Here is a 27649-nt window from a genome sequence, read left to right on the forward strand (position 1 = left end):
AGAGTAGCAGTGGAAGGGAGTTTCTCAAAATGGAGACGTGTGACCAGTGGTGTTCCACAGGGATCCGTGCTGGGACCACTGTCGTTTGTGATATACATAAATGATTTGGAGGAAAGTATAGGTGGTCTGATTAGCAAGTTTGCAGACGACACTAAGATTGGTGGAGTAGCAGATAGTGAAGGTGACTGTCAGAGAATACAGCAGAATATAGATAGACTTGAGAGTTGGGCAGAGAAATGGCAGATGGAGTTCAATCAGGGCAAATGCGAGGTGATGCATTTTGGAAGATCCAATTCAAGAGTGAACTATACAGTAAATGGAAAAGTCCTGGGGAAAATTGATGTACAGAGAGATTTGGGTGTTCAGGCCCATTGTTCCCTGAAGGTGGTAACGCAGGTCAATAGAGTGGTCAAGAAGCATAAGGCATGCTTTCCTTCATCGGACGGGGTATTGAGTACAAGAGTTGGCAGGTCATGTTACAGTTGTATAGGACTTTGGTTCGGCCACATTTGGAATACTGCGTGCAGTTCTGGTCGCCACATTACCAAAAGGATGTAGATGCTTTGGAGAGGGTGCAGAGGAGGTTCACCAGGATGTTGCCTGGTATGGAGGGCGCTAGCTATGAAGAGAGGTTGAGTAGATTAGGATTATTTTCATTAGAAAGACGGAGGTTGAGGGGGGGACCTGATTGAGGTGTACAAAATCATGAGAGGTATAGACAGGGTGGATAGCAAGAAGCTTTTTCCCCCCAGAGTGGGGGATTCAATTACTAGGGGTCACGAGTTCAAAGTGAAAGGGGAAAAGTTTAGGGGGGATATGCGTGGAAAGTTCTTTACGCAGAGGGTGGTGGGTGCCTGGAACGTGTTGCCAGCTGAGGTGGTAGACGCGGGCACGATAGCGTCTTTTAAGATGTATCTAGACAGATACATGAATGGGCAGGAAGTAAAGAGATACAGACCCTTAGAAAATAGGCGTCATGTTTAGATAGAGGATCTGGATCGGCGCAGGCTTGGAGGGCCGAAAGGCCTGTTCCTGTGCTGTAATTTTCTTTGTTCTTTGGGTGAGGGTAGAGGTGTGGGAAATGGGCTGGACACAGTTGAAGGCCCTGTCAACCACAGCAGGGGGTGGGGGGGGGGGGGCGGGGAGGGGAATCCTTGGTTGAGGAGAAAGGAAGACATATAAGAAGCACTGTCGTGGAAGGTTGCATCATCAGAGCAGATGCGTCGGAGACGGAGAAACTGGGAGAATGGAATGACGTCCTTACAGGAGGCAAGGTATGAAGACGTGTCATTGAGGTAGCTGTGGGAGAGGGTGGGCTTATAATGAATGTTAGTGGACAGTCTAGCCCCAGAGATGCAGACAGAGAAGTTGCGGAAGGGAAGGGAAGGGAAGTGTTGGAGAGAGACCATGTGAAGGTGAGAGAAGGGTGGAAATTAGAAGCAAAGTTGATAAAGTTTTCCAGTTCGGGGCGGGAGCAGGAAACGGCACCGATACAGTCATCAGTGAACCGGGAAAAGAGTTGGGGGAGGGGGCCTGAGTAGGACTGGAACAAGGAATGTTCGGCATATCCACAAAAAGACAGTCATAACTCGGACCCGTGCGGGTACCCAAAGTGACTGGAGTTGAAGGAGAAGTTGTTCAATGTGAGAACAAGTTCAGCCAGGCGGAGGAGGGTGGTGATGGATGGGGACTGGTTGGGACTCTGTTCAAGGAAGAAGCGGACAGCCCTCAAACCGTCCTGATGGGGGATGGAGATGTACAGAGATTGGACGTCCATAGTGAAGAGGAGGCGGTTAGGGCCAGGAAACTGGAAATTGTCAAAATGACATAGGGTGTCAGAAGAGTCACGGATGTAGGTGGGAAGAGACTGGACCAGTGGAGAAAAGATAGAGTCAAGATAGGAAGAAATAAGTTCAGTGGGGCAGGAACAGGCTGAAACAATGGGTCTGCTGGGACAGTCCTGTTTGTGGATTTTGGGAAGGAGGTAGAAGCGGGCTGTCTGGGGTTGCTGGACTATGAGGGTGGAAGCTGTTGAGAGAAGATCTCCATTGGAGATGAGCTCAGTTACAGTTCTGTGGACAGTAGCTTGATGTTCGGTGGTCGGGTCATGGTCCGGGGGAAGTAGGAAGAAGTGTCTGAGAGTTGGCGCTGAGCCTCTGCAAGGTAGAGGTAGTACGCCAGACAACAACAAAAGACCTGATGGGTGAATGGTCTCCTTCTGTGCTGTAAGATTCTATGATTCCCTTGAAAAACTTTCATGAGGACAGGGGTTCCCAGAGAAGTAGAAATCCCAGCCATTGGTCCTGGGTGGAATGCTGAGAGGGGGGGGGGGGGTCCAGTCAACGCACTGGCATCTGGCTGGAACAATGGGTAATTACAAAGATTATACAGAAACAGGCCATTCGGCCCTACCACCTCATGCTGGTGTTTATCCTCCATTTGATCAAATAGGGTGATGAAAGGAAGGGGGAAAACAGAAGTAAAGGGGAAAAGGAAAATGAAGGGCAGACAAGGGACAAATTTTGGGCGTGGCAATTTGAAATAAAAGTCTCACATTCTCTTCCATGGCTCTGCAGCTGTATATAACCACACTTCCGCTAGCAATGGAAAACATCACGTCCGCCCCGCTAGCCATGGGAAACACCACTTCCGCCCCACTAGCAATGGAGAGCATCACTTCCGCCCCACTGGCAATGGAGTGCAACACTTCCGCCCCGCTAATACGTCATTGGCCCAGCGCCATACTCTCGGAGGCGGTTTCCGGTGCGAGGTGGAAGTGAGCGAGCGGAGCAGCAACAGCCGGGAGAGTGGGATCAGTGTGAGCCATGGAGGAGGTGCAGCGGCGGCACCCGCGCCGGTAAGAGCCGGGGACACAGAGGAGCGCGGGGAGACAGTCTGTGTGAGGAGGCTACGGGAAACCGGCCTCAGAACCGGAACCGGAGGAACGGGCCTGGGATCTGTGAGGGAAGCGGCGCAGTGACCAATCCCCCGCCCCAACCCGGCCACTGACCAAACGCCCCAGCCCCCACCCCGACCAGTGACCAATTCCCCCCCCCCGACCAGTGACCAATCCCCCACCAGTGACCAGTCCCCCCCCTCCCCCGACCAGTGACCAGTGACCAGTCCCCCCCCTCCCCCGACCAGTGACCAATCCCCCACCAGTGACCAGTCCCCCCCCTCCCCCACCCACGACCAGTGACCAATCTCCCACCCCCGACCAGTACCCCTCCTCCCCCACCCCCGACCAGTGACCAGCCCCCCCCGACCAGTGACCAGTACCCCCCCACCCCGACCAGTGACCAGTCCCCCCCCCCCCCCCACTCTGGCCAGTGTCTAAACCTTCCCCCCCCCCCCACCTCCACTCTCCCCCCCCCCCCCCCCACCTCCACTCCCCCCCCCACCTCCACTCCCGCCCCCACCCCGGCCGGTGACCACCTGCTCGGCCACCCCACCTGCCAGTTACCACAGCCCCTGCCCCCCCACCAGTGATTATTACACCTGGCCAGTGGCACTCCCTCCAAGAATGACCGTTGCCTCCTGCAAGTGGTCACACTCCTATTCCGGCCAGTGACACCCGCACCTCTTCCCTCATCCCGGCCATTGACACCCACCTCACCCTCACCCTCCCCTCTCCTCATCATCCCCCCTGCCCTGGCCAGCAATGCCAAACCCCCCTCCCCACCCTGGCTTGCAATGACCACCTTCCCCACCCCCACCCCAGTCAGTGATGCCCACCTGCCCCACCCGCACTCCGGCCAGTGATGACCACCTTCACCTCGTCAGTGACGCAGTCCCTCCCCCTCTCCCAACCAGTGACCCCCTCCCTCCCCCGTTTGCCAGTGACGATCCCCATACTGACTTATATCTGCGATCGTTTTTTGAGGGTAAATCGCCCCATGTGCTAAGTGCTTGCGTTCTTATGCTAAACCTTTATAAGACACAGTTTGGCCCCAGCTGGAGTATTGTGTCGAAATCTGGGCAATACACTTTAGCGAGGTTGTAAAAAGTTTGGAGTAAGTGCAGAAGAGATTTACTAGAATGGTTGCAGGAATATGGGACTTCAGTTACGTGGCTAGACTGGGGAAGCTCGAGTTATTTTCCTTAAAGCAGAGAAGGGTTTAGATAGAATGAATAACACGAAACTGTTTCCGATGGCCAAAGGGTCGATAACCAGAGGTCACAGATTTAAGGTGATTGGCAAAAGAACCAGAGGTGACATAAGGAAAAACCTTTTTAACGCAATGACTGGTTAGCATTTGGAATACACTGCTGAAGAGGGTGGTGGATACTGATTCAATAGTTGTCTTCATAAGAGAATTGGATAAATACTTGAAGGGGGAAATCTTGCTGGGTTATGGGGGAGTGGGACTAACAGGATTGCTCTTCAAAAGGGCCAGTGCAGACTTAATGGGCCGAGTGGCCTCCTTCTGTGCTGTACTATTCTATGATTCTATTAAAATGGCAGACAGTAAGCCCTAAAAGTTGATAGGTCCATCCAGCCTCCATATACTGCCAAGGAATATTACTCCCAGTGTGACCTCCTCCTCCCCCAACCCACCCAGCCCCTATTCGTAATGGGGTGGATACTTCTTTAGATGTATCTGAAAACCTGGACTTGGCTATTTTAATTTTATTTACCAGCTTTGGTTCTGTAACCCTTAATACTCTTACCTAACACAAATCTATTAGCCTCAGGTTTGGAGTTTTCGATTGATCCCCGGCCTCAACAGCTTTTTGGTAGGGCACTGGGGGAGTTCCAGACTTCCACTACCCTTTTTGTGAAGATGTGCTTCCTGACATCACCCTTTTACGGCCTTGCTCTAAACTGTAAGGTTATGCCCCCCTTGTTCTGGACTCCACACAGCAGAGGAAATAGTTTCTCTGTACCTACTCTATGGAATTCTGAAAAATGTAATTTGACAGGCTTGGTAAATCTGTAGCAGTGCTTTGACTGCTCATCCAAAGATGGCAAAGGGTTTATAATATATTCTGTAACTTTTGTTGTAATGTACACACTTGACTGTCGTGACGCAAATGTCCTTAACTTCCTGTTCTTAAAAAAGAGGAACAATAACTATTGTTACTGCCAGTGTTTTAGGTAGTGAGCAGTGTCACTGCTCACTGAAATGTTCACATTATGTCCAGTTACCTCTTGATAATCACCCACCAATATGATTATTTAGGTTTTCCCTGAGTGTGGGTTGTATTGGAAAGAGGATTTCAAGCTGTATAAGGAAGGAACAAACTTGCTTTGATGTAACACCTTTCATGACCTCAGGATGCCCCAGAGTGCTTTACATTCAATAAAATATTTTTGACGTGTAGTCACTGTTGTAATGCATGAAACGCAGCAGAGCGAGGCCCTCCAAACAGCAGTGTGATACACAAACCAGATCATTTGTTTTAAACGTTGGTTGAGGGCTAAATGTTGGCCAGGACAGTGTTGAGAACTCCCCTATTCTTTGTTGCAAAATGACGGGGGAATTTCTTTTTATGTAATGCAGCAAACTCTCAGTACTGAAGATGAAATGCTTCCTTTAAAATTTTGTTCCAGTTTCTTCAATGCATGTACCTTTAAACCTTTCTGCGTGGCTACGCAGATGTGGTATTAAACGCAGGACAAGGCTATTGTGGTAACTTCCAGGCTGCGCACACGTGCAACTTAATGAGAACATTGCTGAGAGTGTCAGCCTAAGATTTTATACGTAAGTTTCTGGAATGAAGCTTGAACCCACAACCACCTGATTCCAAAGTGAGAGTGCTACCCTCTGAACCATGACTGACATACCTTTGGAGGCAGCGGAACTTTCCTGTGGAGGGTATGTCGCAGTGTGTCTTCAAAGGCCGAGTGTTGCTGGCGACAGTTTAAAGGGCTCGGGCTTTTAACATTTATGTCAGGCTAAAATAAAAGCAAAATACTGCAGATGCTGGAAATCTGAAATAAAAGCAGAAAGCGCTTGGAAATACTTAGCAGTAACTATGGAGAGAGAAGCAGAGTTAACATTTCGGGTCTGAAAGGTCACAGACCTGAAATGTTAACTCTGCTTCTCTCTCCACAGATACTGCCAGACCTGCTGATTATTTCCAGCACTTTGTTTTTATTTGTCAGGCTCATTGTCTTGAGTTTCGTCACAGGCAGTTGGAGCTTAAAGCTCTATACAGGCGAGTAGTGCTGTTTTGTCTTTGCAGTTCAGTGAGGAAGGGCTCACTCATAATGCCAAAAATTGCAGCTTATAATTTGTACTCACTATGAATCGCAGAATCACTGAATTGTTACAGTGCAGAAGGAGGCCATTCAGCCCATCATGTCCGTTCCGGCTCTTTGAAAGAGCAATTCCCTCTGTTCCATTCCCCTGCTTTCTCCCTGTAACTCTGCACATTCTTTCTTTTCATGTAACTATCTAATTCCCTTTTGAATGCTTCAATTGAACCTGCCGCCAACACGTTCTCAGGCAGCCCATTCCAGACCTTAACCACTCGCTGCGTGAAAAAGTTTTTCCTCATGTCACTTTTGCTTCTCTTACCAAATACTTTAAATCGGTGCCCTCTCGTTCTCGATCCTTTCACGAGTGTGAACAGTTTCTCTCTATCTACTCTGTCCAGACCCTTCATGATTTTGAATACCTCTATCAAATCACCTCTCAGCCTTCTCTTCTCCAAGGAAAACAGTCCTAACTTCTCCAATCTATCTTCATAACTGAAACTCCTCATCCCTGGAACCATGCTTTTGAATCTTTTCTGTATTCTCTCCAATGCCCTCACGTCTTTCCTCAAGTGCGAGCCCAGAATTGGACGCAATACTCCAGCTGAGGCCGAACTAGTGTCATACACATTCAACGTAAGTTCCTTGCTCTTGTACTCTATGTCCCTATTAATAAAGCCCAGGATACTGTATGCTTTATTAACTGCTGACTTAACTTGTCCTGCCACCTTCAATGACTTATGCACATATACACCTAGATCCCTCTGCTCCTGCACCCCCTTTAGAATTATTCCCTTTATTTTATATTCTCACCATGTTCTTCCTACCAAAATGAATCACCTCACATTTCTCTGCATTGAACCTCATCTGCCACCTATCTGCCGATTCCACCAACTTGTCTATGTCCTTTTGAAGTTCTACATTATCCTCCTCACAGTTCACAATGCTTCCAAGTTTCGTATCATCTTGCACTGAATTCGCATATGCTTTTAGTATTGTGGTGAGCATCTGTGCACAGGGAAATCTTGCACTCGTTCAATTCTCCAATTTTCTAATCTGTACCGTATATAATAACTGGCCCAATGATTATTTAGGAATAAAATAATTGCCTGTTTCAGTTGATTATTACAAGTTTTTTTACACACCAGTCAGGAGAAACTTCAGACACTCCCTCCACCGTGCAACCTGGTTGGAGCTTGCATTGACAAGGTGACAGTTGATGTCGCAGAATTGAATGGGAAATGTTGACATAGTAATTTACAGTGGTGACTATTGAAACAAAAGCAATACCAGAAATTGTGGCAAAGGAAAGCGAAGTTTGTGGACAGGAAGCGCATGTCCAATGCAAGATTTTTATTTATGAGTCTAACATATATAATAACTAGCCCAATGATTACTATAGAATGAATATATATTGTAAATTGCCGAAGCCATTGCTCAAAATTATGAAGGGTTTTTATTGGAGAAACTTGAGTGGCAAAAGGGTTGATAACCAGTGGAACAGAATTAAAATGATTGGCAAAAGAACCCGAGGCAACATGAGGACTGTCTGAGGCTGAACCAGACTGTTCATAATCTTGATGTCATATTTTCCCGAGATGACCACCTATCCATGCCATCACTAAAACCTGCCTCTGTTACCTCTAGACTTGATTATTCCAATGCACTCCTGCTTCACCTCCCATGTTCTACCCTCCATAAACATGAGGTTATCCAAAACTCTGCTGCTCGTGTCCTTACTCGCACCAAGTCCCATTAACACATCACCCCTGTGCTCGCTGACCTACATTGGCTCTTGGTTAAGCAATGCTTCAATTTTAAAATTCTCATCCTTGTTTTCAGATCCCTTCATGGCCTCTCCCCCTTCCTACCTCTAATCTCCTCCAGCACCACAACCCTCCCAGATATCTGCGCTCCTCTAATTACGTCTTCTTGAACATCTCCGATTTTAATTGCTCCACCATTGGCAGCCATGCCTTCAACTACCCAGGCCCTAAGCTCTGGAATTGCCACCCTACTCCCCTCCGCCTCTGTACCTCTCTCCTCCTTTAAGACAAAGGACGATGTTTGTGGTTGTTGGAGGTCAATCATCTCAGTCCCAAGACTTCACTGCAGGGGTTCTTCAGGGTAGTGTCCTAGGCCCAACCATCTTCAGCTGCTCCATCAATGACCTTCCTTCAATCATAAGGTCAGAAATGGGGATGTTCGCTGATGATTGCACAATGTTCACCATTCGTGACTCCTCAGGTACTGAAGCAGTCCGTGTGGAAATGCAGCAAGACCTGGACAATATCCAGGCTTGGGCTGATATGTGGCAAGTAACATTCACGCCACACAAGTGCCAGGCGCTGACCATCTCAAACACGAGAGAATCTAACCATCTCCCGTCAACGTTCAGTGGCATTACCATTGCTGAATCCCCCACTATCAACATCCTAGGGATTATCATTGACCAGAAACTGAACTGGAGTAGCCACATAAATGCTGTGGCTATAAGAGCAGGTCAGAGGTTGGGAATTCTGCAAGTAACTCGCCTCCTGACTCCCCAATGCCTGCCCACCATCTACAAGGCGCAAGTTAGGAGTGTAATGGAAAACTCTCCACTTGCCTGGATGGGTGCAGCTCCAACAACACTCAGGAAGTTCAACACCATCCAGAACAAAGCAGTCCGCTTGATTGGCATCCCATCCACCATCTTCAACATTCACTCCCTCCACCACCGATGCACAATGGCAGCAGTGTGTGCCATCTACAAGATGCACTGCAGCAACTCACCAAGGCTGCTTCGACAGCACCCTCCAAACCCGCGACCTCTACCACCTAGAAGGAAAAGGGCAGCAGATGCATGGGAACACCACCACATGCAAGTTCTCCGCCAAGTCACACACTGTCCTGACTTGGAACTATATCGCCGTTCCTTCACTGTTGCTGCGTCAAAATCCTGGAACTCCCTTCCTAACCAATACTATTGGTGTATTGATATTGCTCCTGTGAAACGCCTTGGGATGTTTTACTATGTTAAAGATGCAAAATAAATGCGTGTTATTGCTGGGGGGAAACAGCTTACACAGTTGTCATCTGGAATGCGCTGCCTGAAAGGGCTGTGAAAGCAGATTCAGACTTTAAAAGGGAATTGGATAATTACTTAAGGGGGGAAAATTTGCAGGGCTATGAGGAAAGAGCGGCAGTGTGGCTAATTAGCTTGTTCAAAGAGCAGACATAGGCACAATGGGCCAAATGGCATCCTCCTGTGCTGTATCATCTCTGATTTGAAATGTGGTTTGAAAAGTGGAATTAAGTTTGAATGGAATGTACCAAAGATTTGGTAAAGCCTGTTGCATAAACTATGCTTCTAGCTCTGCTGGAGCAGTGTCCTTCGTTTGTGGAATGCAGTTGTTTAGGGCTTGTACAATGGAACATGGAATTTTAAGATGGGTTATTCTGGAGCTTTTGCATGTGTTATCTTGAAGATTCATAATAAGAAATTTACTCCCCTCCCCGGGGCAATTGGAGCAATGGGGAGAGTGTAGAATGGAACAAACAGTACGTAAACTTTAGGAAGGGATGATCTGAATGGGTGCTTTCTAGTTCTGTACTTTATGTTCCTGTATAAAACATAAAGCGTTTAGGTAAGCACATAAATAACTGAAGCAAAGTGTTTTGGAGTCCGTGTATTATATTAACTTTTATTTAAACAGGTTCCAAAAATGTCTTTTCGTTTCTCTAGTTCCCCCTCCTCCTGCACCCCTTTCCTCTTCCAGAAAGGTGTTGACTCCTTGCCGGTTACAATTCGCCCTGGGCCAGCAGCTCTGCCTCACCTAATCTTCATGTTTGAGCTGAACAGAATGTATGGGGAGGCGTTGTAACGTATTTATTTAGCACTTCTAACATCGGGAAACACTTCACAGGTATTATAATCCAGAAAGCAGTTGGCGAAGGGTGATACTGGAGGCAGTCTTTACTCAGTCTCATTTTATTTACAGAGCGAAACATCGCAAGCATGTACCTCATAACTCAACCCCCACATAAGTTTCAGTAAATGTCTCTTTATATGTGCTCAAGTAAGACCCTTATTAATGGCCTTCACCTTCATATAATTAAACCTAATTGATATACAAATAACAACAGCAATGTTATCAAATAAAATTTGACATTGAGACGCATACAATATTAGGAGAGGTGACCACAAGCTTGGCTAGAGAGGTAGGTTTTAAGCAGCGTCTTAAAGGAGGGGAAAGAGAGGCGGACAGGTTTAGGGAAGAATTGCAGAGCTTCAGGTCCAGGCAGCTAAAGGCACACCTATCCCCCCACTATAACCACACCCAAGCATCTTCAAACAGGGGCTGCTGACTAATTGAAAAGCAGCCTGAACACTGGCTAGTATTGTTTTCCCTTCCCTCTCATTCAAGAATACAGAGGCCAGTCATAACATCATAGCAGCTGCCGGCCTTGGATCAGTTAACTTAGACTGGGGAACGAAACTGGCATCTATAATCTGTATAGCTCAGTGACACAGTAACTTACCAACTCAGTTATAAATTCCATTCCTTCTGGGATGGTTTCTCTTCGAAAGTTTGCCATTGGCCATAATCTTGTGTTAGTGGCAGCAATCATTCCATCTAGCTGAAGATTTTATTAGGCTGAGTAGGGGAAGACTATTTTGACAAGCTGTGGAGGCGGTGACAAGGAGATTAGAATGGTCACTAAAAGACTTTGGGAGGAATTTCTTTACTTGGGGAGTAGTTGGAATGCTTTGGCAGAGATTAGATCAGTATTTGAAGCAGAATCAGGTACAAGACTTATGGGCAAAGAACAGGTCAGTTGGATTAATTTGGTCATACTCGGGTCCGGCAGCATCTGTGGCGAGAAAAATAAGCGTTAACGTTTCAGATCTGTACCAATGAAAGGTCACAGACCTGAAACATTAACTCTGTTTTTCCCTCCAAGGATGCTGTCAGACCTGCTCAGAATTTCCAGCATTTTCTGTTTTTATTTCAGATTTCCAGCATCTGCAGTATTTTGCTTTTTGGATTTCTTTCTAATAGTCAGCACAGATGCAATGGGACAAATGACCACCTACTGTGCTCTGAACATACATGGTTCTGGTCCAAAATCTCTTTGATGTTGATCATTTCAACAACAACAGCTTGCACTTGTCTAGCACCTTTAACATAGTAAAAAGTGCTTCACAGGAGCATTATCAAACAAAATTTGATACCAAGCCACGCGAGCTATTCAGGCGCAGATGACCAAAAGCTTGGTCAAAGAGGTAGGTTTTAAGGAGCATCTTAAAGGAAGGAAGAGAGGTGGAGTTCTTTAGGGAGGGAATTCCAGAACCTAGGGCCTAGACAGCTGAAGGCAGAGCCGCCAGTGGTGGAGAGGTGAAAATTGGGGATGCATAAGAGGCCAGAATTGGAGGAGCGCAGAAATCTCGAAGGGTTGTTGGAGGTTAGAGATGGGGAGTGGAGAGACCATGGAGATATTTGAAAATAAGAACTTCTGAAATTGAGGTGTTACTTAACCAGGAGTCATGTAGGTCAGCGAGCACATGGGTGTTGGGTGAGCAGGACTTGGTGCGAGTCAGGACATGGGCAGCAAAGTTTTGGATGAGCTCAAGTTTGTTCCAGCAAGATACAACTTGATCGCATGTCAATGTCTGGGATCAGTGCAGATTCACCAATCTGCATTCCTGTATGTTTTATAACATTTGTATAGATTAATGTTGATACAGGTAGATTAATCAACATTGTGGTCTGGGACTGTGAAGTTTCTGTGCAAAGCTAAAATCTAATTGAGGGGTTCGAATGCCATAACAAGTGAAACAAAGCTGGAATAGATTACCAGAGCAATCTGTGAACCACTCGAGTATTTATAGTGTGAACTGATTTAAGCTTACTCAAGATTTTTCACTTCTCATCCTTTTCTGATAGTTATGGGTCCAGGGACACACAGGCATGGTCCCTCAGATACTTTGATTTCTCGTGTATGAATCTACAAATAACTACAACATGCCTTTATATAGCACCTTTAACATAGTAAAATGTCTCAAGACATTTTGCAGGAGCGCAATCCAACAAAATTTGATATAGCACCACATAAGGAGACATGAGGATGGGTGTCTAAAAGCTTTGTCAAAGAGCTAGGCTTTAAGAAGGGTCTTAAAGGAGGAGAGAGAGGTAAAGGTTTAGGAAGGTAATTCCAGAGCTTGGGGGCTTGATGGCTGAAGGCACGACTGCCAGTGGTTGGGTGAAGCACGAGAGGCCAGAATTGGAGGAAAGCGGGGTTCTTGGAGGATTGTAGAGCTAGAGGAGGTTACAGAGTTAGGAAGGGACACGGTTATAAATTTGAACATAAAATTTGAGAATAAAGTCAAGGTCACAATTGGACATTGGGAGGACTGCGTTTTGGGCAATATCCTGTCTGTGTCTTTTTAGTCAGGCTTGTAGGAAAAGCCTAAAAATACTTCTCGGGTACTGCAGCTATTAGGTGCCACTGCTTCCTCCTTCTGCAGCTTCAGATTCGAGCATAGTCCGTGGCTCAGATATGACAGGCATTTTCTGTTCCTCTTTTCAGCTCAGTGTTGTTCCCTATAAGCACAGAGTTTTGAAATGGAAATGGATTTACAATACTGACAAATGTTAAAATTGACTCGATTTCCTTTATGTTTGTATGCGGTAACTGTTTCAGGACCGAATGTCTGCGTGTCCCTTAATAATTAGAAAATGTATCGTAAAAGATAAATTAGCAGATGCTGTGATGGAGGGGGAAAGCTGCAGGCTTACTGTGGGTAACGAGCCACGTGTGACAAATAGGAAAAGACAGACTTGCATTTCTTTTGTGCCTTTCACAATCTCAGAACACCCCAAAGCACTTTACGAACATAAGAATTAGGAGCAGAAGTAGGCCATTTGGCCCTTCTAACCTGCTCTGCCATTCAATAAGATCATGGCTGATCTGTGCGTCTCGAGGTCCCCACTCCCATCTACCCCTGATAACCTTTGATTCTCTTGCCTAACAAGGCCCACCTATCTACCCCACCTTAAAATGACCCCGCCTCTATCACCTTCTGCGGCAGAGTTCCAAAGTTGCACAACCCACAGAGAAAAAATTTATCCTCGTCTCTGTCCGAAAAGGGCGACCCTTAATTTTAAAACTGCCCCCTAATTCTGGTCTCACCCGCAAGAGGAAATATCGTTTCCACACACACCTTGTCGAGACTGTTCAAGATCTTATACACTTCAATCAAGTGTCCCCTCACTCTTCTAAACTCCAGTGAAAACGAGCCTAGTCCGTCCAACCTTTCCTCATACGACAACCCGCTCGTTCTGGAGACAGAGCAAGATAGAGAGGAGCACGGCGGGAGTGGAGGTTTAAAAAGCGTGCCAAAAGCCCAGAGTCGGAGTCCGGAGGCAGAGCGAGAGAAGTGCACGGCGGGAGCGGAGCAGGGAAAAATCGAGAAGTGACATCAGAGTGACGTCACAATCAACAGCGAGAGCAGGGAAACAGGGAGCCGCCGGGGTGAGTATACAGGTAAGCTTTTTCATTTAATTTAAATCAAACATCACAGGCAAGCAGGTAGGTGATTGGTTTGGGAGGAAGCTACCTGTTTGGTGAATATGTGGTAAGTGATTAAGGTCCATTCTAATCCTAAAGTTTAAAATAGTAAAGGGACTAGTGGTAAGCTTTTTAAAATATGTAAAGAAAAATAAAATAATTGAAAAAAATAATTTAGTAGTTAATGAAAACATATTAAGGATGGCAGGACAGGTGACGTGTCACTGCTGCAGCATGTGGGAGCTCCTGGATGCCAGTGTGATCCAGGGCAAACGTGTCTGCAGTAAGTTTTTGCGGCTCGCAGAGCTTCGGCTTAGAGTCATTGAACCGGAGTCCGAGCTGCAGACACTGCGACACAACAGGGAGGGGGAAAGTTACCTGGATATTTTGTACCAGGAGGCAGTCACAGCCCTTAGGATAGGGTCTTCTGATTTGGTCAGGGACGGGAGAGTGTGGCTGCAGGTGAGGCAGGTAAGGGGACCCAGAGGGCAGGAGTGTAGGAGCCTCAGCCTTTGCCATTGTCCAACAGGTTTGAGGTTCTTTCACCTTGTTTGGATGAGAGGAGGGGCTGCAGGGTGGATGAGCAACCTGACCATGGTACAGGAAGCCATTCAAGTGGAGGGAGAAAAAAGGATTGTAGTGGTAGTAGGGGACAGTATAGTTAGGGGGATTGACACTGTTCTCTGCAGTAAAGAGAAAGAGTCCAGACAACTGTGTTGCCTGCCCGGTGCCAGGGTTCGGGACATCTGCTCAGGGCTGGAGAGGAACTTACAGTGGAAGGGGGAAGATCCAGTTATTGTGATCCATGTAGGTACCAACAACGTAGTCAAGGCAAGGAAAGAGGTTCTGCATAGTCAGTATGAGGAACTAGGCACCAAATTAAGAAGCAGAACCTCGGAGGTAATGATCTCTGGATTATTACCTGAACCATGTGCAAATTAGCATGGGGCAAATAAAATTGGAGAAATTGATGGGTGGCTCAAAGACTGGTGTGGTAGATGTGGGTTCCGGTTCGTGGGGCACTGGCACCAGTAGTGGGGAAAGTGGTGTCTGTTCCTTGCTGCGGTTCTAGCGAGCCGCGTAACTAGGGAAGTAGAGAGGGTTTTAAACTGAATAGTGGGGGCAAGGGATTAAATTTGGGAAGATATGGTAAATCAAGGAGTCGAGACAAGGCAGAAGAGAAAGGTATTAATATGGGAAATGATAGACTGTGACAGGAAGGGACAGAGCGTACAAATCTAAGAGTAAATCAACAGATAAGGCTAGAGGTTACAAAAATAAGAAAAGGACAAAACTAAAGGCTCTGTATCTGAATGCACATAGCATTTGAAACAAAACACATGAACTGAGAGCACAAATAGAAATAAATAAGTACAATCTGATAGCCATTATAGAGACATGGCTGCAGGACGACATATATTGGGACCTGAATATTGACAGATACATGGCATTTAGGAAGGACAGGAAACTAGGAAAGGATGGAGGGCTGGCTCTATTAATTAATGATGGTATTAATGCAATAGAGAGGGATGACTTAGGTTCAGGAGACCAGGATGTAGAAGCAGTTTGGGTAGAGATGAGAAGTCATTAAGGCAAGAGGTTACTTGTGGGAGTGGTGTTCAGTCCACCTAACATTAACCACACTGTAGGACAGGGTACAAAGGAAGAAATAATGGCATCTTGTCAGAAAGGTACAGTGATAATTATGGAGGATTTTAACCTACATATCGACTGGAATAATCAGATGGGCGGAAGTGGCCCAGCGGAGGAGTACATAGAATGTTTTCGGAATAATTTCTTGGAACAATAGGTTCTGGAACCAACCAGAGAGCAGGCTATACTAGATCTGGTATTGTGTGATGAGGTAGGATTAATGACCTCATAGTTAAGGTGCCCCTAGGTAGCAGCGATCACAATATGATTGAATTTTACATTCAGTTTGAGGGAGAGAAGAGTGGGTCCAAGACTAGTAATTTAAACTTAAATAAGGGCAATTATGGGGACGTGAAAGCAGAGCTAGCAAAAGTGAACCTGCAAATCAGGTTAAGGGATAGGTCAGTAGAGATGCAGTGGCAGACATTTAAGGGGATACTTCAGAATGCACAAAATAGACACATTTCAACAAGAAAGAAAAATTCCAAGGGTGGGACTATGCCATTCGTGGTTAACTAAAACAGTTAAAGAGAGTATCAAACTTAAAGAAAAAGCCTATAATTGCGTAAAGATGGGAGGCAGGTCAGAAGATTGGACAGAATGTAAAAAAGCAGCAAAGAATGACTAAAAGATTGATAAGGAAGGTAAAATTATAGTATGAGAGAAAGCCAGCTAGAAATATAAAGACAGATAGTAAGAATTTCTATAGATATTTTTAAAAAAGCAAAGAGTTAACAAAGTGAGCATTGGTCCTATAGAAAGTGAGTCTGGGGAATTAATAATGGATAATAAGGAGATGGCAGATGACTTGACAAGGCATTTTTCATCGGTCTTCACTATTGAGGATACAAGTAACATTCCAGTATTCGCTGTAAGTCAGGAAATGGAAGGGAGGGAGGAACTCAGGAAAATTGCAATCACCAGGGAAGTGGTACTGAACAGATTGTTGGAGTTGCGGACTGATAAGTCCGCGGGTCCTGATGGACTTCATTCTAGGGTGTTAGAAGTGGCTGGTGAGCTAGTTGATGCGTTAGTTTTAATTTTCCAAAATTTCCTAGATTCGGGGAAGGTTCCATTAGATTGGAAAATAGCAAATGTAACTCCTTTATTCAAAAAGGGAGGGAGTTAGAAAGCAGGAAACTACAGGCCAGTTAGCTTAACATTTGTCTTGGGGAAAATGTTAGAAGCTATTATTAAAGACGGTATAGCAGGGCATTTAGCTAAATTCAAGGTAATCAAGCAGAGTCAACATGGTTTTGTGAAAGGGAAATCATGTTGAACCAATTTATTGGAGTTATTTGAGGAAGTTACGTGTGCTGTGGATAAAGGGGAACTGGTGGATGTATTGTACTTAGATTTCCAGAAGGCATTTGATAAGGTGCCACATCAAAGGTTATTGCAGAAAATAAAAGCTCATGGCATAGGGGGTAACATATTGGCATGGATAGAAGATTGGCTAGCTAACAGGAAACAGAGTAGGCATAAATGGGTCATTTTCTGGTTGGCAAGATGTAACGAGTGGTGTGCCACAGGGATCTGTGCTAGGGCCTCAACTTTTTGCAGTTTATATAAATGACTTAAATGAAGGGACCAAAGGTATGGTTGCTAAATTTGCTGATGAGACAAAGATCGGTAGGAAAGTAACTTGTGAAGAGGACATAAGGAGGCTACAAAGGGATATAGATAGGTTAAGAGAGTGGGTAAAGACCTGTCAAGTGGAGTATAATGTGGGAAAGTGTGAAATGGTCCACTTTGGCAGGAAGAATAAAAAAGCTTATCTGAATGGTGAGAATTGCAGAGCTCTGAGATGCAGAGGGATCTGGGTGTGCATGAAGCGCAAAAGGTTTGTATGCAGGTACAGCATGTAATTAGGAAAGCTAATAGAATGTTATCATTTAGATTACAGGACAATATAGATGGGCTGGTAAGATGGGCAGAGCAGTGGCAAATGGAATTTAATCCTGAGAAGTGTGAGGTGATGCATTTTGGGAGGACTAACAAGGCAAGGGAATATACAATGGATGGTAGGACCCTCGGAAGTACAGAGCGTGAGAGGGATCTTGGGGTCCATAGATCACTGAAGACAGCAGCACAGGTAGATAAGGCGGTTAGGAAGGCATATGGGATACTTGCCTTTATTAACCGAGGCATAGAGCAGGGAGGCTATGATTGAGCTGTATAAAACGCTAGTTAGGCTACAGCTGGAGTACTGTGTACAGTTCTGGGCACCACACTATAGGAAGGATGTGATTGCACTGGAGAGGGTGCAGAGGAGATTCACCAGGATGTTGCCTGGGCTCGAGCATTTCAGCTACGAAGAGAGACTGAAAAGACTAGGGTTGTTTTCCTTACAACAGAGAAGGGTGAGGGGGGACATGATTGAGGTATACAAAATTATGAGGGGCATTGATAGGTTAGATAGGAAGAAACTTTTTCCCTTAGCGGAGGGGTCAATAACCAGGGGGCATAGATTTAAGGTAAGGGGCAGGAGATTTAGAGAGGATTTGAGGAAAAATGTTTTCACCCAGAGGGTGGTTGAAATCTGTAATACACTGCCTGAAGGGGTGGTAGAGGCAGGAACCCTGACAACATTTAAGAAGTATTTAGGTAAGCACTTGAAATGCCATAGCATACAAGGCTACGGGCCAAGTGCTGGAAAATGGGACTGGAATAGTTAGGTGCTTGATGGCCGGTACAGACACGATGGGCCGAAGGGCCTGTTTCTGTGCTGTATGACTCTGTGACTATGACTCTTATCACGAGGGGAATTGAATACAAAAGTAGGGAGGTTATGCTTCAGTTATACAGGACATTGGTGTGACCACATCTGGAATACTGTGTGCAGTACTGGTCTCCTTATTAAAGGAAGGATGTAAATGCATTGGAGGCAGTACAGAGAAGGTTTACTGGACTAATACCTGGAATGGGTGGGCTGTCTTACGAGGAAAGATTGGACAGGCTAGGCTTGTATCTGCTGGAATTTAGAAGAGTAAGAGGCGACTTGATAGGATCTTATATGTTTCAGAGGGGTCTTGACAGGGTGGATGTGGAAAGGATGTTTCCCCTTGTGGGAGAATCTAGCACTAGGGATCATTGTTGAAAAATAGGGGTCACCCATTTACGACAGATGAGGAGAAATTTTTTCTGAGGGTCGTGAGTCTTTGGAATTCTCTTACTCAAAAGGCAGTGGAAGCAGAGTCTTTGAATATTTTTAAGGCAGAGGTAGATAGATTCTTGATGAGCATGGGGGTGGAAAGTTATCGGGGGTAGGTGGAAATGTGGAGTCATCAGTTCAGCCATGAATTTATTGAATGGTGGAGCAGGCTCGAAGGGCCGAGTGGCCTACTCTTGCTCCTAATTCATATGTTCATATGTTGCAGATATCAATCTAGTAAACCTCCTCTGTATCGCCTCCAATGCATTCTTTCTTTCTTTCTTTTGGGCCTCCTTATCTCGAGAGACAATGGATATGCGCCTGGAGGTGGTCAGTGGTTTGTGAAGCAGCGCCTGGAGTGGCTATAAAGGCCAATTCTAGAGTGACAGGCTCTTCCACAGGTGCTGCAGAGAAATTTGTATGGGGCTGTTGCACAGTTGGCTCTCCCCTTGCGCCTCTGTCTTTTTTCCTGCCAACTACTAAGTCTCTTCGACTCGCCACATTTTAGCCCTGTCTTTATGGCTGCCCGCCAGCTCTGGCGAACGCTGGCAACTGACTCCCACGACTTGTGATCAATGTCACAGGATTTCATGTCGCGTTTGCAGACGTCTTTAAAGCAGAGACATGGACGGCCGGTGGGTCTGATACCAGTGGCGAGCTCGCTGTACAATGTGTCTTTGGGGATCCTGCCACCTTCCATGCGGCTCACGTGGCCAAGCCATCTCAAGCGCCGCTGACTCAGTAGTGTGTACGAGCTGGGGATGTTGGCCGCCTCAAGGACTTCTGTGTTGGAGATACGGTCCTGCCACCTGATGCCAAGTATTCTCCGGAGGCAGCGAAGATGGAATGAATTGAGACGTCGCTCTTGGCTGAAATACGTTGTCCAGGCCTCGCTGCCATAGAGCAAGGTACTGAGGAAACAGGCCTGATACACTCGGACTTTTGTGTTCCGTGTCAGTGCGCCATTTTCCCACACTCTCTTGGTCAGTCTGGACATAGCAGTGGAAGCCTTTCCCATGTGCTTATTGATTTCTGCATCTAGAGACAGGTTACTGGTGATAGTTGAGCCTAGGTAGGTGAACTCTTGAACCACTTCCAGAGCGTGGTCGCCAATATTGATGGATGGAGCATTTCTGACATCCTGCCCCATGATGTTTGTTTTCTTGAGGCTGATGGTTAGGCCAAATTCATTGCAGGCAGCCGCAAACCTGTCGATGAGACTCTGCAGGTACTCTTCAGTGTGAGATGTTAAAGCAGCCTCGTCAGCAAAGAGGAGTTCCCTGATGAGGACTTTCCGTACTTTGGACTTCGCTCTTAGACGGGCAAGGTTGAACAACCTGCCCCCTGATCTTGTGTGGAGGAAAATTCCTTCTTCAGAGGACTTGAACGCATGTGAAAGCAGCAGGGAGAAGAAAATCCCAAAAAGTGTGGGTGCGAGCACACAGCCCTGTTTCACGCCACTCAGGATAGGAAAGGGCTCTGATGAGGAGCCACCATGTTGAATTGTGCCTTTCATATTGTCATGGAGTGAGGTGATGATAATGCATTCACATCCTTCATTAAATAAGGAGACCAAAACTGCGCACAGTGTTCGAGATGTGGTCTCACCAATGCCCTGTATAACTGAAGCGTAACATCCTTACTTTTATTTACAATTCCTCTCGTAATAAAGGATAGCATTCCATTAGCCTTCTTTATTACTGACACAAGTACAATTTACAGACAGCAAGCTCCAATTTATAAACCGCAACAAGATAATGACAGATAATCTGTTTGTGAATTTGGTTGAGGAATAACTATTGGTCAAGACACTGGGTGAACTCCCTTGCTTTCCTTCAGATAATTTTATATTGATGGTGGCTAGTTCTTCACAGACAAAGATCAAGGGAAGGTTTGGTTCCAGGGGTGCTGGCTTGCTCACTGGTGGCTAAACAGTCCAATTCTAGATCTGAAGGCTCATGAGCTGGGAGAGCCCAAGCAGAAGCATCTTCCTTCATGTGTCACCTTTTCCAGACCAGTCTCCAATTGGAGCAAGCAGTGCTATCCTGGGAGAGGTTGCTTGGTTGCTCAGTGCTGTCAAATGATGATGATGTCTCCAGGACAACAGTCAGACGATTCATACTTCTGAGCTGTCGACAAGCAGGATTGAGGCTGTGGCTGCCAGTGCCATCTTGGACCTGCTATTATCACTTCTCTGCCGTCACTGTAAGCCTTATTCTTCCCACCTGTGCTTAGTCTGTTTAAAGTGAAGATCAGCTCGCGCTGACTGTCACTCTTTCGGCTAAGGGTTTCTCTGCAGTGGTTTGGCGGGCTGAGACGACTGTGGCAACCATGAAGCTGTAGGTTTTACATCAGAGTTTCCTTCTCCTAGCCGCTGACGAAGGAACTGCACCCAGAGGCACAGGTGGATTTTCCCTCTCCTAAAGCCAGCCACAGATAACGAGCTCCATTTACCTGAAATTGTATATTATTTATATTTAATTATAAGCAGCAGCGGGTATTAACTGGGTATTCAGCCCTGTTCCAATATCTGCGGGCGCCTCTCAAGTTCTGGTTACACTTCAGTCCCAAGCTCCTGATTTTTGTCCACCCTGTGCAGAGGGGAGCTTGCAAGTCAAGGGATCTTCTCGTGGGACTGTTCCTGGGCCTGGTCAAGGTCCAGGCAGTAGGCAGTCAAGGGGGGTCATCCAGCCTGACTGTCACCCTCTCTTCGACTACGTTCGCCCCCGGGTGTCCCTCGAGAGGGAGCATGTGGTATCTGCTGGTACGCTTGAGGCCTTCTGCGACTGGTGGGCATTAGAGGGACTGGAGTGCATCATCACTGCCAGGAACAATATTTTGGTTTGATCTAGTTAAGTTTCCTTTTGCAGTTTGGTTTTTGTTACTGTATGGCACTGGTGCCCCCTCATTAGGGTTATCTAGTCCCTTCCCTTAATTTGGTTTTCAAAAGAGGTATAAATAGGAACAGACTGAAGTAGTGGCTGTTGGATTAGGAGGGGTATGTTTGCAATGCGTAGCTCTGTAAATAAATGTTTATAAAATTATATAAAAATTTTCTCCAGCTCTACACTTCACCCCCTGGCTTTCTGGAGAGGGCAGACAGACCTCAGTTTAATTTCTGATCCAAAAGACAGCACCTCTGACAGTGCAGCATTCCCTCCGTGTAGACTGGAGTGCCAGCTTAGATTAAGTCTCTGGAGTGAGGCCTGAACCCACAAACCTCTGACTCAGGTGAGAATGTTGCTACTGTGCCAAGGCTGACACCTGAGATAGCTAGGTGAAAGGCCAAGACTAGAAAGAGCAGTTACTTTGCTGGCAATTTGGGATGCACTTTCCGTATGGAGCTTTGGAATGTTCTTTGCTGCAATAAAGGAGGCTAAGGGTGAGTCAGTTACAAAACTGTGCTTGCCAATAAAACAAAAATTGGGCTGAAAAGCAAAGCTCAAAAAGATTGCCAGTTTGTATGCGTTTTAGGTGGAGTGGGTGGAGGTTGATTTTAAAAATAAACAGGAATAATTAATTGAATTCCATTTCCACTCTGATTTAACATCGTGCCATTTCACATCGATTCTCACAGCCTGATAAAACGTTCAGTTTTAGTTCACATGTAATTAAGTCTTGTTTGGTGTTCCATAGGGACTGGGAGGTTTACAGGGAGTGCGATTGATATCATTGCGGTTTAGCCTCCGTGCTATCTCCAGGCAAGACTGGGAAGGCAGAGGAAGGCGAGGCGGTGGCATTAGTGATAATATCACTGGACTAGTAATCTAGAGGCCCAGGCCTAACGCCCTGGGGGCAAAGGTTCACATCCCACCATTGCAGCTGCTGGAATCTAAATTCAATTATTTAAAAATCTGGAATTGAAAGATAGCCTCAGTAATGGCACCATGAAACTATCATCAATTTTCGTAAAAACGCACCTGGTTCACTAATATCCTTTAGGGAAGGAAATCTGCCGTCCTTACCTGGTCTGGACTATATGTGACTCCAGACCCACAGCAATGTGGTTGACTCTTAACTGCCCTCTGAAATGGCCTAGCAAGCCACTCAGTTCAAAGGGCAGTTAGGGATGGGCAACAAATGCTGGCCTGCCAGCGATGCCCAAATCCCATGAAAGAATAAAAAAAAAAGCATCCTCCGTGATGTCTGCCTACTTGCACACTGTATAGAGAGGCTCGCTTGGATTGCGACTGTCGATAGTGTTCTGGAAATGTCACTTTCAGCTAAATTACAAGCAAGGTTCTAGGGTTCATAGCTGTCAGAGGCTGCGTAATTCTTGTGTGAGGCTGGCTGATAAGCAACTGACTACATTTCCTTAATTTCTTGCCCGAGTCCCCAGAGGAGATTGCGGTCATCAGACTTGCCAGATGCTCACGTCTCTGGGCAGTTGATAAGATAAGCAGCATTAAAAAGAAATTTATTCTTCCCTCAAAGACTTGTTATCTCCAACTCTTTGCCGGCAGTCACTGTGCCATTTCTGCAGAGAAGGGACTCAGCAGTGGCCTGGGCTTGCATGCAAATTGTGAGGCAGCAGGGGGTGGATCTGAGCAGTAGTGGGTGGGTGTGGTGCAGGGGGGAGTGGTATGCATGAGGAACTGTGGGTGAATGTGAGGGTCAGTGGGTCAGCATGGGGGCGAGGGGCTGGGTGAGAGGATGTATGGCTGTAGAAGGGTGTGAGGCTCCGAGTACGTTCGTGAAGATAAAATGGATATTTAGAGATACAGCACTGAAACAGGCCCTTCGGCCCACCAAGTCTGTGCTGACCAACAACCACCCATTTATATTAACCCTAAAGTAATCCCATATTCCCTACCACCTACCTACACTAGGGGCAATTTACAATGGGCAATTTACCTATCACCTGCAAGTCTTTGGCTGTGGGAGGAAACCGGAACACCTGGTGAAAACCCACGCAGTCATAGGGAGAACTTGCAAACTCCGCACAGGCAGTGCCTAGAATCGAACCCGGGTCCCTGGAGCTGAGAGGCTGTGGTGCTAACCACTGCGCCACTGTACCGCCCAATTCAGTCGTCTATGCGAGTTGTCCATCAGTTCGTGTATGTACAGGGTCAGCTTGTGCTCTAAGCTATAGAAACACCATTTTTGGTTGCAGGAAGATGTCATTGCCCCAAGAGACAGCAGATGGTCTCGAATCTGTTCATTGTAAGTTAATTGCTTGATCAAAATAGAAGCCAGTCAGAAACAGCACAGCAGGCATGTACTCAATTACATTGAAATGTGTCTTTTGCTTTTTGAGAAACCAAGGTGAAGGGCCAAGGCCCATAAACAATGATGCAGGATGTCACTGAAGAATTATATAGAAACTACTGCTCAGAAACAGGCCATTCTGCCCAGCTAGTCTATGCTGGTGCTTAGCAGCAGACAAGTATATTCTCCATTCCTTTCTCCCTTGTGTTTAACTAGCTTCTCTTAAATGCATCTATGCTCATTGCCTCAACTACTCCATGTGGTTACGAGTTCCACATTCTAACCACTCTCTGGGTAAAGAAATGTTTCTTGTGAATTGCCCTTTGGATTTATTTGTGACTATCTTATATCTATGCCCCCTAGTTTTGGTCTCCTCTACAAGTGGAAACATCTTTACATTTCCCTGATTGAACTCTTAAAGGTTTCCATCAGGTCACCCCTCAGCCTTCCCTTTTGTAGAGAAAAGAGCCCCAGCCTTTTCAATCTTTCTTGATAGGTATCAACTCTCAAAAGCATTGGTAGCGGTAAAGGGACAGATCATCCAGTCATTTGTCTCATTTTGTTTGTGGGAGCTTGCTGTGTGCAATTTAGTTGCAATTTTAGTACATTGCAAAAGTGACGACACTTCAACAATACTTAATTGGCTGTACAGCACTTTGGGTTGTCCTGAAGTTGTGCAAGATCTTTTTTCTTTCTAGAATAGCACATACAGTTGATGTATAGTCCATGATTCAGAGTGCTGTGAGGTGTTTCAGCATGCTAGATGCATTATTAATTTATTTTTTGACTAGTGGCCGGGTGATGCCGAGTTTGGGTTTAAAATGCTTGTAGATTTTTAGAAAGTCGGGAAAATGGAGGGAGTTCCATAGTTTTGAAGTCCTTGAAAAGAATGGCCCTACTGTGAATGAAGGGAGTATGGGAACTGATAGAATCATGCATTTGGAGCTTAGTTGGAGCAGAGGAAGATAGATTAGAAGGGCAATCACCACAGTAGTCATTTTAAAATAGTACTGTAAGGGTTGTGCCGTAAGAAGGATTAGGTATTAGATGGTAAAAACATTTCTGTATTCGTCCCAGAAATTGAACTGATTTTTAAAATATGCATTTTCTTCACTCTGCCCCCACCCCAACAACAGGTCTTTGAAGAAACTAAGTGAGGACAGCTTGACTAAACAGCCAGAAGAGGTCTTCGATGTGTTGGAGAAACTTGGTGAAGGGTAAGTGCCGAAAGCTTGCCGAGAAATTGGACTTTGAGACTGAACCACAAGGGTTCATTTGAGGTTTTACGTTTTTGAAGCACAATAATGTTTGGATTGCTGCAGGTTGGGGAAAGGGTTAATTCAATTCCAGTGGTGCAGGTTATTCTTTCTGTGACCTTGCTTGGTGTGGTGTTTCCTCAGCTGTTTTCAAAATCCTGCAGTTGGAGCATTCCTTGCTTGCTTATTTTTAGCATGTCTGAGTTGTTGCCTCTTTCTCCCCACCCCCAGCTCCTCGCTGCACCCCCTCCCCTCCCCTGATTAATATTGTCCAGTAGACAACACAGCAGGTGCAGTGACCCCTCTCCTGTCCCCAGCACAACAACATCTCCTAATTGAAATGATGAGGTTTACATGGGAGCTATTAGTCCTTGGTGATACCATTTGCCCACAATTTGCATGGAAGAGATGATACGGAAGTCTAAGCGTACAGCATACTCAGCCAGCAAAAAGGCGAATACTGCAGCTGCTGGAAATCTGAAATATGAAGAGAAAATGCTGGAAACACAAACACTCAGGCAGCATCTGTGAAGAGTGAAACAGAGTTAACGCTTCAGGTCTGTGACCTCTCGTCAGAACTAATGAAAGGTCACAGTCTTGAACCATTAGCTCTGTTTTTCTCTCCGCAGATACTGTCTGATCCACTCAATATTTCCAGCAATTTTTATTTATCTACTCAGCTAGCATGTTCTCCCAGACCCTGTATTGGCTAGCGGGCTGGTCCAAAGCTCTGACTCACCTTCCCAGCTTAAAATGAACTGTGCCCCTTTTGCCCCTCAAGCCATTCCCCCATCAGTGAGCTCACTTGAATGGTCTGGAACGGAAGAGACTGAAATACCAGGATGTTTTTTTTTAAAAAAAGAATATGTTTTGTAATTATATGTATTTCATACAGACCTGGGAAGTGGTTGGAGCACTTTGAATGAGGTTTAAATAAGTGCAGACAAGTAGCTTTGGCTGGAATAAGGGGCTTTGATCTCCTGTGGTACACAATCCCTTTCATTATATATTGGAAGTAGGTAGCTGAGATGAAAAGCATGGCTTCACCAGATGGGTTAAATCCTCTCCTCGATTTTAGTCCACAGCCCAGTTATAACTGATGAAATTAGTTCATAAGCCATCTTAGGGGCAGGGTAATTATCTTGCTCAGATAATTGAAGTTGTCTCTCTCTCTCTCTCCCCCAAAGTATAGAAGCTGTCGCTCAGAACTCCTGCAGCCTGACTCCCTTTCATAATTACATTTCCCCCAACCCTTTTCAGTTTCCTCCCTTCCTCTCAAGTTGCACACTTGGTGAAAGAAAAGACTTGCATTTACAATAGAGCCTTACACCGCCTCAGGACGTCCCAAAGCACTTTACAGCCAGTGAAATACTTTTGAAATACAGTCACTGTTGTGATGTAGGAAATGAAGCAACCAATTTGCGCACAGCAAGCTCCCACAAACAGCAACATAATAATGGTCAGATCAATTTTTTAGGCGCTGTTGGTTGAGGGGTTAATATTGGCCAGGACCCGGGGAGAACTCCTCTGCTCTTTGAATAGTGTCATGGGATCTTTTTCATCCACCTGAAAAAGCTAACGGGGCCTCTTTAATGTTCATCCAAATGACAGCACTGCTGCTAGTGCAGCACTCCCCCAGTACTGCATTGGAGTGTCAGCTTAGGTTATATGTTCAAGTCCCTGGAGTGGGACTTGAACCCATGACCTTCTGACTCGATAGCGAGAGCACTAGATGTGCAATTCCACAGTGACTGACTTTAGGAAATCTTAATCCACATCGAGTGGGAACTTTGGTTGAAAAAATAAAAGCTGCAGTGCCGGGAGATATGTTGCAGCAAGTGATTCAATATCATTCTAAATTACAGAAAGCCCTCCTGGGACTTGTGATGTTTCGAATGTCTGCAACTTTTAAATTTAAAACCACTTTCTTTTCAACCCTCAGGTGAATGCCTCAGTATTAAAGAGCTTTGCATTTACTTTTGATTCAAATCTGATTACTCCAAAAACAATGCACATTTACACTGAGTGGTTTTTGGAGCTAGCAGATGGGTGTGACCTCCATCCAATAATCCCCCTTTGTTCCTTTTCTCTCCTTCGGGCTTCAGACGCATTTGGGTACAGTTTCCAGGTCTTAAGCTACCTGCTCCAGTACCTCACTTGTAATATAAGACCTTGGATAAGGAACATTAGTAGACTATTTGGGGAAGGACGTAGTAACTGCACCCTGATCTTGTTCTCACCTGACATCAACACACTAGACCAGTAGAGGTCTCTGGATAACAATTCGAGAAAGGAACGCTGGAACATTTATTTAATCAGTATGGACTGGGATTTCAACTTGAGGCGCTTTGTTATATTTGTCTCAGTACCACATTGGTCAGGTTACCCAATAACAATCTGAATTAAAGTTATGGAAAATAATTTGTGCGGCTAAATTACCAAGCTTGGCAAGAGCTGAGAATGGATTTCTCACTGGTACAGTAGTGGCTGCTCTTGTGAAATTGGGGTTGTGATGCATCTTTTTTGGACCAGTTGAGAGGAAGTTTGAATACCCTTTTCCAGCTGATTGTCGTGCAGTGTAAACTATTTTTTTGTGATAGAGACACATTTTATATTAAAAGA

At 45.7% G+C, this 27649-nt stretch overlaps 1 protein-coding gene across 1 annotated transcript in view; it reads left to right on the top strand.

Annotated features, from left to right (window-relative positions):
• The first annotated feature begins 2757 nt into the window (after positions 1–2757).
• The window catches only part of LOC137378363 (serine/threonine-protein kinase 3/4), a 147772-nt gene continuing 122880 nt past the window's right edge, over positions 2758–27649 (top strand). Inside the window, exons 1-2 of the mRNA XM_068048630.1 lie at positions 2758–2857; positions 24908–24988. Coding sequence (XP_067904731.1) covers positions 2826–2857; positions 24908–24988 — 113 coding nt within the window. The 5' untranslated portion in view covers positions 2758–2825. The remainder of the gene's footprint in view (positions 2858–24907; positions 24989–27649) is intronic.

This window comes from Heterodontus francisci, chromosome 16, assembly GCF_036365525.1.
Source record: "Heterodontus francisci isolate sHetFra1 chromosome 16, sHetFra1.hap1, whole genome shotgun sequence".
Taxonomy (NCBI): Eukaryota; Metazoa; Chordata; class Chondrichthyes; order Heterodontiformes; family Heterodontidae; genus Heterodontus; species Heterodontus francisci.